The sequence below is a fragment of the Rhea americana genome, unplaced genomic scaffold, assembly GCF_003343005.1.
Source record: "Rhea americana isolate MKP2758 unplaced genomic scaffold, rheAme1 scaffold_206, whole genome shotgun sequence".
Taxonomy (NCBI): domain Eukaryota; kingdom Metazoa; phylum Chordata; class Aves; order Rheiformes; family Rheidae; genus Rhea; species Rhea americana.
This window is the reverse complement of record NW_028186217.1, coordinates 764,789-774,672: the sequence shown is the minus strand read 5'-3', so window position 1 is coordinate 774,672 and position 9,884 is coordinate 764,789. Positions and strand designations below refer to the sequence as shown.

Below are 9,884 nucleotides of genomic sequence, written 5' to 3'. Positions count from 1 at the left end.
CGCACGCCTGGGCCCGGCCCCCCGGCAGGAAACGCCGCAAGCCGGGTAATGCTGAAGGGCGCCCCGGGAAACGTGCCTCCGCCCCTTAAGGAGAGGGGTCTGCTCTCACCCGCAGCTAGAGCGTCCGGCTGGGGTTTGGGAGAGCCGAGCGTGGAGCCCTCACCTCTTCAGGAGGGCTTCAGCTTGCAGCTCCAGCRCCAAGGATCTGTCCTCCACACACTAAAATACTCCTGCTTTTCACRTGGTTGCATTTCACATACTATGACAAAATATATTTACGTGTGCTCAATATGTTTTGATTTACTCACAATACCCTACAAGCCCACTTACCTAGCACTAGGGAGATGCGAGCTCCAATCTTTGCTGAGGATGTGTTTCACCAAGCAATTTTCTACGAGATCCTTGGGGGCCGGGGGGATTTGGACCCTCGCAGAATTAGGCAGGAGAGGAGTTTAGGTTGTGAGGATGTCCRTTTTTGACTTAAAGCCTCCCAACAAGTGGACTGACAGAACTTACCCTCGACRTGGCCCCATGTAAAGGCTACAACATCTCCCACCCTCACAAGGGTGTTGGAAAGCCCCAAGTGTCAAAGACCCCAAGGTGCTTCGACAGCATGGTGATGGAGTTCGTATACAAACCTCAGAAACAGAGATGCCAGCAACGTTTCCTAAGGGGTGACAGCGCTGTCAACGGGAAATGAGTTGCTGTTCACGCTAATGTAAGGGTTTGGCTAAACTGCCTCCCTTGTTTGGAAAAAATAAGGAAACATCTGTATAGCCTTGTCCCTGAAAGCTGAAAAGCATGTCATATCACACAGTATTTTTCATTACCTTCCTCAGATTTCTGGCCATCGGTTCTTGTGTCCTGGGAAGGGACATCAGCTGATCTGTCCTGTTGAGTTGCATCATTTTCTTCTTGCTTTTCTTTAGGAAATATAAARCACAAGAAAGGGACTTACGGTGCAGTTAATGATGAGTGCTAGGTTTTAACAGTTACATATAGGCAGCTGATTTTCAGARTAGAGTTTCAAAATTGCTGTTTTCTTTAGCCACATGCTTTTCATTTCATTCTCTAAAACTGCCAGGTCAAATTTGTCTCTAAATTATTTTGAGTCATTGCTACAACTAACCTCAGGTTAGGAATTTCGAATAACACATAAAATACATCCTATTATTCGTAAGGCTGTACATTAAATACAGGCTTTCCTACCCAATTACTGAAATAAAGACAAGCATCGTACTTTACCTTCACATTGCTTCTCTCCATCAGAATTGCCACATATTGTCTTCTCTGCTATTGAGTTTCTGTTTTCCTCCCGAGTTTCTTTCGTAAGTGGAGTGTCAGGACCAGTTTCTGCATTTGTGTAAGGAGCTGTCCCAACAGATTTTGCCACTTCATCGATGATATCAATGACCTGGAGCAGACCCCTCTCTGGGGTCACGTTCCCGTTGCACTCGGGTGTGCAGGATGCGCTGGGAACTTCCTCTGCCATGACCACGGCCGTGCCCAGCTGCCACCTCCGCGGCGCCCGCTCCTGCACCTCGGGGCGGGGGGCAAGATGCCTTATCGCTTTTCTCCCCGGGACCTTCTCCCCCTCCTCGCGCAGTCGACAAGYGTCTCGTCTGCTGAAGGCGCCGGGGCAGGGCGGGGGCCGGGTAACAAGGTCGGACTTGTGCAGGGCTTGCCRGCGGCCCTCTCCACGGGGCGATCCAATCAGCACCTTTCCTGCTGCTTACACTCTTCCAGTTGCATAATGAAATGCACCATTTAAATTTACATAAACAAACAATCTGAAGCAACGAGGCTTTTGTGCTGGCGAGCAGAGCGGGTCTTTCAGCGTGTCAGCCCGTGGTAATGAACAGATCCTGTATTCCCGACACAACGGCGCTTTGTGCCTTCGCCCTGCTGCAGGAGCAACAATTGGGCTAAACCTTTAATCCGTTCAGGGTGACCACCTTTAGTATTACGGCTTCCATGCACCCAGCTTAACATTCCCAATCAGGTTAACATATTCCGATAAACCTTGAAATGCTGTTGGTCAGACAATGCATTCATTTTGTATTTGTCAAGGAATAAACTAGCTTGTAAGGGGGGCACACGCTCTGCACGCAGTACAATGCCACTTTCTTTGCGTACAGCCTTATCTCTGCCAAGCACGTTTTACAGAGACGGGGTCAAATCCCGTAAGCTGCCGAGTGTTCGCAGTTACCCACTAAGTGAAATGCATCGCAAGGATTTGGCCCTCAGGGAAAGAACTAGAAGATTAAAAATCAAAGCTCTAGCAAAAGCGACATGTGGAGATAAGGTCTGAAATGACACGGCAAGTTCTCAAGGCAGAAAAGCCGGATGACTGGACACTTTCTGCTTGCCCGACGTATGGTGGGAACAGTCCGGCGCRCTCGGGCCAGTGAGCGAGGCTCGCGCCCGCCGCAGCCGCGGCGTAACCTCGTTTCGCAGAAGCTGGTTTTCACCACCGCAGAAGAAAYGCTCTTTACATTAAAGGAGTACAAAGGGGGCAGTGGCACGAGGCTAACACATCGCTAATGATCCATCTGGCCTGCGAGCTCGCAGACGGCGAGAGGGGGTTTTTTTATAAAGGCCCTCACAAAAATCGCACGAACAGCATCAGTGGCACTTTCTGACCACAGATGAACTTGTTTCAACCCTAGCATCCAAAGCTAAGTTTACATAAGAATATAATCTCCTGCTTTAAATGACTTTTTGTTTTCACATAACACACAATTTTTAACATCTTTGGGCTTTAGGATTTGGAATCCTTCCCTTGGGCTCCGACCTTGACTGTGCATGGACCTGAAACTTTCTGACCATTTTTGATCAGCTTCACCTTAAAATCGGTAACCTCACATCATTATGAAAATGAGTTTGGAGTAACTGATTTGTAATGGTTGGAAAAATTCATCCAAGAAAAATGAATGATAACGTTTGGAAAGCAGGCTCTAGGTACGCTCAAGAAGAGAGGCTGGATGTCTGGCATGAGCTGATGGCTGCAGAGTGGAAATGATTATTTTCTATTCCAATCAAGCTATTTCCACAATCCTGAAACAATCCAAGGGCCCCGCTGGGATTTTCTCATTTGACAGGTCCTGTTCCCAGTGTTTCTCTCGGTGTGGAAATGCTACTGAAAGAGATTTCACAACTGGGCATCCCCACCACGTTTATCTCAAGACTGTGCTATTAAGGATACCTGCGAGACCAATTAGCAGCTTGCACAAGGCAGTCAAAATATTGATATTAAGCGCACCTGGCCAGGAGCAGCCCCCTGCAGTCTGCTCTTACGCCACAGTCTGCACRTCCATAACCCCTGCACAGCCAGCAGAGGGGAATTCGCTGGCCCGTCCCCGGCGAGACCCGTCCAGCTAATTAATGCCCTTCCCAGGGCTGCRGTGCCGCGGCCCCGGCGCTCCCACCCACCGCCCACGCGGGACCCACTCTGCTGCGGCGGGGCTGGGGGCTCCGCGTCCGGCCGAGCCCGGCGGGGCCGTCCCGGCGGGCAGCTGCCCGGGGCCACCGCCGGCTGCACCGCGGCCTCGGCTGCACCGCGGCTCAGGGGCTCCTTGCAGAGCTGCTCCGGCCCCCCCGGGGCTTCAGAGCTCAGAATCAGGAGTCTCGAAGCGCTGAAACTCAGGCGCCACGCGGAGCCCGGCTGCCGCAAAGCCCGGGCGCAAGCGGCACGAGCCCGGGGCTGTCCTCCTTTTTGTATTTTCTGAGCGAGTTGTTTTCCTCCCATATCCAACCCAGAAAGATACGGAAGGAAGCTGAAGCATTGCCTGGTGCCATCTGTTGGTGGCACGATCAGCTCTGACTCACTTCTTCCCCAGTTGCTCCTTCGTGGTCAAGGAGCTTTTTGCACGCATCTTTTATAGAYCATTTTCCGGCCAGACGGTGCCAGCCCTGTTGCACACCGCGAAGCCGCTGCCAGAGCTGCCTGGACCACGGCGCGGGGCAGAGCGCAGGGCGAGCGAAGGGGTCACAGTGCGCTAGCAAACCCGCACGCACAACCCCCGGCAGCTCCTATAGCGAGGAAGGAGAAACTGTCAGCACCAACATCACGGTCCTTCTGGACACCCAAAGCAGCCGTTCACTGCAGCGTCCCCCAAACCACCGACCAGGGGCCCAGAGAAGCAGGGCACGGGCAAAAGGCAGAAACTAAACAGTCCRCTTATATCAATTTTAACTGCATTGTTATTCTTTTCTTTTTCTGTAACAATTAGAGCTTGATTAATAATGATTCTTAAATTAGACTATTGAGATTTCAGTTATACCAAGAACAAATTCTTGGCTTTATTTATAGATATTTCCGATGTGCTTCCCCTTTGCCCGTAAGCAAGGCTCTGAGTGCATCAGCAGCCCTGGTGCCCAGCCCCGACCCAAGGCCCCGGAGGGGACTGCTGCCGGCCGCACCAGCGCGGTCACCCTAAGACGTAATTCCCCAAGGACGGAGGCGAGCACGGCTGCCACAACTTGCTGTAGCAGCGACATGGGCAGCTTTATTCCTAAAACCTCAGAACAAAGAGCGCGAGCGCTGCAGGCAGGCGCGAGCAGCAACCCACCACTCTGCAGCGGCAGCTCGGACAAACTCAGCAAGCCCAGACATCTACCTTTTGTGAACTTATCTTTACCGTTACCAAAGCTGGGTACAACCAACCRTGACACACGTCAAAAACAGTTGCATGAGAAACACAATGTCTGGTATAAAAGCAGAAATTACCAGAACACAACTGCAAGCATGAAGGCAGAAAAAATGCAGCAATCCCTGAAAAATAGGCATGGAAACGGTCACTGAAATGACAGCCAACTACTCTGAGCCAAACTAAAATGGAACAAAACCAAGAACACACAGAAACATGAGTCTGCGACAGTGAAATGCAGATACTCAAGTAATTCAGTATCTTGCAGGACTGGAYCTTTAATTCGCGAGGGAAAACAGTTTCTGTGGGATAACACGACTTTGAAGCCAGAATGATTTTCCACACTATCCCAGAACACTCCCAGCAGAAGCCACAATGTGCCTCATGGTTTCAGGGAAAAGGTTCAGCAATAGGGATCTTAAGCCAAGAGAGCGCTTATATTGATATTGAAAAGGTCATGAAAGAAAGGCGACGTTGGCTGGAGAACTACAAACCAGACTGAGAAAGATGAAAGGTCTGAGAAACAGCAGAAGAGGCATTTCGAACAACAAGGCTGAGGTGACGTAATTGCTGCTCGAGCCGCAGGAACCAAGACTCTTAGAGAGGCAAAGCTGCTGCTCTACCACGGCTCGAGCAGCATCGTGTGCCTGTCGCGGCCACCCCGACGGCGTCCGCTGGCTATTGCGCACTGAACAGCACAAGGTCGTGCTGCTAAAGCAAATGCATTTCGCTAATGTCTTGTGGTTGCCTCAACTCRCTCTCTGCTGTAAGTCAAGCCCAAAAATTTAGGAACCAAACATTTCTGTCAGCTTAGGTGAGTTTTCTGCCTGTTTACTGCTAAACTGGGGGCTGGGTACCATGGCGGTGTCTTTGCTGCAGTTATGCGGGGTCTCAGATTCGGGGAGGGATTGCCTAGATTTGGGCACTGGCCTAGAACAGCTTATGCAGTTAAGAACCCTTACGAGCTCAGGCATAACAGCAATCAGCAAATTAATTAAAGTTTTAAGTTAACACAGAATTGCATTCTTCAGAGCAGCAGCACTTTCTGTAATAAACTTGAGTTGCCCTTTTTATCCACCGGGGATAAGAAGAGAAAAGGTAATCCCCTAGCTCTTAGGAAATCAAGCAAACCATTAAACTCTATAATCAGTGAAAGCACCTCCTTTCCTGAAGATACAGAGTGCCTTTCATACAGATCACTGCCTAGCCCTGACCCTGTGAGCCGTATCATTATCACGCTCGCGGCAAACGCCAGGGGAGGAACCGCTAAGCGCTGTGCACGCTGCAGGCCTGCGTCCGCCCCTCACCATGTAAAATACCAACGAACCAACTCTCACCTCTGCTGGTGAATTATGCATGCGGTTCAGATGAGCTTTTCCTCTGGTATACTTGACAGTTTCCCCATGCGATCCAAGCAGCAAGGGGCTGGACCCCTTGGCCTGGCCTCCACCACTCATGGCAGCACTGCTGTTCAGTTTGGGATGTGAGCTCTCACTCAGTCCCCACGGGGCCGCTGACTCCCGGATCCCTGGGGAAAACCTACGGATCAGGAGACAGCAGAAGTTCTTTTGACCCCTGCAGCCGAACAGTGGTTGCTCTGAAGCCTTAGGCTCAGATCATACAGCTGCAGCACACGAACWTCATCGGCAAAGAGCAGTCCAGTCTCCTTCCACATCCCCACTCTCATGCTAGGTCAAGAAACATATCAAAAACCCAAGCACCAGTATCAAAAGGTTTTCAGATCTCCCTTGCAGGACCATCAGGCATTGATCTTGTGAGTACTGGTCTATTATATGGTTCTTATGTCATCTTCCAAACATTTCTGAAATCACATCATAACTCTTCTCAACTTTTAACAAGTTATGCTCAACAAACCATTCTCTTTTCTTAAAATAGAGCTTTTCTTTCCCTAATTACTTCTGAATGATCTACACTTGTACCCATAACTATTTTTAATAGGCAAACATTTAGAAAAATGTACACTTTATTCTAAATTATACCTCACCACTGACTTAGACAATGCTGCTGCTCTTTTCCTGGCCCCTAGGCAAGCACCTTTCCTGTTGCTCCGTAGAGCCCTCTCGGCACAAACAGGACCAAGAGCGCTCACAACGAATAGCGTTCACAGGCAGAAGAGCTCTTGGCCGGACACAAAAGGCTCGTTATAAGTGCAGGGCWCCAGCCTCCTCAGGCAGCAAGCATCTCTCGTGCAGCTAACGCCACACTGTTGAGCAGCCCTGCTTTCGCGGACCATTGCTTTCCCTGCTCAGCAGCCTTCCAGCCACTCTGTGGATGTAGGGGCAACATCACTACGGCATTTCCCTTACAGGTGCTCTCCTTGCATAGTTTCTTCTCTGCTGGTTCTACGGTAGCTAGGAAAAAGCGCARGGAGTGTTCCAAATTGCTCTCTACAAGAGGACATAAAATTTTAAAACATCTTCTTCACTCTTYTTGATCTCCAAGCTACCTAGGTTGTACAGATATTCTTTTCTCCCCTCACCAGCCTTAGACACTTTTGATCTTCAACGCCTGCATTTCAGCAGCCCCACAGAGCCTGCCTGTTGCCCACATCCTGTTTTTGATYCGTTGCACAGCTCATGGCCATGAAAATGTCATATTATGTCATGTGGTCATGTGTCATGTTGTGGCAAMCAAAGCAGTCTCTCAACATCACCGGACCGGTATCATTTGTTTAATGATCTTTCTTAACTTTGTTGGGACCCCAGTCTCAAGCAGCATGTTCACACTGAAGACAGGCATGCATCTTCCAAGATACCTACAATTACCTTCCCATGCCAAACGGAAGCACRGCTTCAGACCATAGAGCTGAACTGATTTCCACCAGAGATGCTGCCTTAGGGAGTGGAGTTCAYAGAGTATTTTAAATAACATTTCTATAAAACAAGGAGAAGGGTTTAGAATGTGACCAAAACACCATGGCCAGCCCCTGTCTCTGCYTTTGTGGTCTCAGCTACAACAAAGGCAAAAGGAGATTGTAATTCAAAGCTTGTTTCTAAGGAATTGTTGGAGAGAAAAAATGAAACAGAACCTGGTTAGACTAATATGCTTTTATCCATCTGTGTAGGTCAGCCAGCCTATGCTTCTTCAAGGCAAAGAGCTCTGACTTTGCACTGGTCTTCATGCGAGTGAAAAAGAGTCTGCAACACATGTGGGCAAAACTTTGACCTCCAGTCAAACAAGCAGATCTAGGAATATTCGTTTCTCCTGAAATAAATGCATACAACAGTTATGAGTCCAAGCGCTTCTTGACCAGAAAGAAAAAGGAGTGTTATTGCTCCTAAGGAGCACAAGACCAATGGTCACTTGTRGTAATGTGCAATAACCCTTCGGACTTAGAATGACTGAAAATGTCTATGTGTTGAGAGGATTCTGAACATTGCTTTTCCCTCAGTTGCTTAAGCCTGGCACAGCAAAGTTCAGGATTCTTACACCGCGGTAACCTGAACAAAGCCAAATTTAAGAATTTTTCTTCCAGTTATATTTTTCATTTGGACACTAGTCTGAAACCTGGATGTTGGTAATGCCCTAAAACATTATGCTTACAACTTGGGGGGGAAAGAAATATAGCCTTATGAGATCATATGCTGTACAAGTCTCTGATTTAGATACATGGATATTTGAAACTAACAGGCATGTGTCAGTTGGGCTAGTTACTAATTTGTACCACCAAACAAGGGTCCTTCTCTGATGCCTATATGTTTTCCAGTAAGTCCAAAAAATTTGAAGATACATTCACTTGCAAGYGAAAATTAACACATTTGAGGAATTCCTAGTCCATTTCTTTGCAACTCTGTAAAGCAAGTATGACCTTTAACTGTGCTGACATCTAGGCATTTCAAGAGGCCTAGGAGCACTGAGATGGGYTCAAAACTTTGCAAGTGCATTTTTCCCAAGAATAACTTAGTAAGAATATATAAGCTAATTAGCTGGGTTAGTTATATTCTTACTAATAAATTAGGTTAGCCACTTGGCAGGAGTTACAAGATAATTGTATTTGCCTTATCAAATTGCAAAAATGTGACTGAGTTTGAAGCTCCTTTTAAAGTATCAAATCTGCTCTCTTTGTGGTATTCAGATAACCTTCACCAGATTTCCTGGTTACTGTGCCTACAGTCGCTTTCACTTGGATGCCCACACATCTACCTTTGCCTCCAACTTATCCCAGTAAAAATAATCTCTATTTTTCTTTCTTCTTTCAGCTGCTTTTATCGGCAAAAAAAAGTAAAACTCTATCTTGAGACAGCAAATCACAGGCGAAAGAACTGATGTCTAGAAATGAGGTCCAATGAGGAAAACCAAGAAGAGTCCAAACCAGAACTCAAATACCCTCTAATATAAGCTGAGAGTGGTTTAGCTCCACTCAAGTGTCAGACCAAAAGGCCACATCCAGGCCCAAGTGCTGCAGTTTGTTTGAACCTACAGGAAGAGAGAGGGGCTCAAGTCTCTGAGCTTCAGGTGTTTATTTTCAGCAGAGTGAAAATAACATGGTTCCTATATATAAAAATGGAGCAAGAATCTCAAGGTTTCCCACAAGCTCTTTTGGAGAACTGCAGTGTTACAATCTATCTAATCCTTTTAAGAAAAATTATGAAAGCCAATACAGATTCTGCTGGCTTGGCAGCATTTATTAGCTAGAAAAATATTGGAAACAAGTTGGTTTTATTTTGGGTTCATCTCTGAGGAAAGCTATTGGTTTTATTTTGAGGTTTCTGAAGAGACTAGGAAATCCTGCCACAGTAATATTTGATTTGTAAATAACTGCATATTCTTTTCAGTCAAAAGGCAGATGAGTCACACAAGACAAGCAGCTAAATAAATTTAAAATTACATTTAAAACTTTTTTCAATTGCATTTGGAAAACACAATTTCCTTACTTGGTCTGAACTAACAACGTATTTCTGTGTTGCATGATGGAGAAATAAAATTTCTCCATTTTTTAAGTTTATACCCATACTTATTAAATCATTTCATATAAACCACCAATTCAATCTTCACTGCCTGAAATCTCTATTCTTGAAGAAATGTAAACAGTTAATTATTTTTTTTCAGAAAAATCCAAATACCGGTACTGATGCTTCCTGCAGTCTTTCAAATTGTAGAAGGAACAGTTCTGCAAGGAGTTTCCCAGAGTATTATTTGAACTTTTCATTACATCCAAAGGCAAAACAAATCCTGTTAATTCCTGCAGAACAATCATTTGAGATTGCTTCTTTA

General features: G+C 46.9%; 1 protein-coding gene across 1 annotated transcript in view; it reads right to left on the bottom strand.

Moving 5' to 3' along the window:
* The window catches only part of ERMN (ermin), a 4,170-nt gene extending 2,669 nt beyond the window's left edge, over window positions 1-1,501 (bottom strand). The window contains exons 1-2 of the mRNA XM_085304345.1: window positions 1,246-1,501; window positions 831-923 (exon numbers count right to left, since the gene is read on the bottom strand). Of these exons, the coding sequence (XP_085160471.1) occupies window positions 831-923; window positions 1,246-1,492 (340 nt within the window). The 5' untranslated portion in view covers window positions 1,493-1,501. The remainder of the gene's footprint in view (window positions 1-830; window positions 924-1,245) is intronic.
* Between the last annotated feature and the right edge of the window lie 8,383 nt (window positions 1,502-9,884).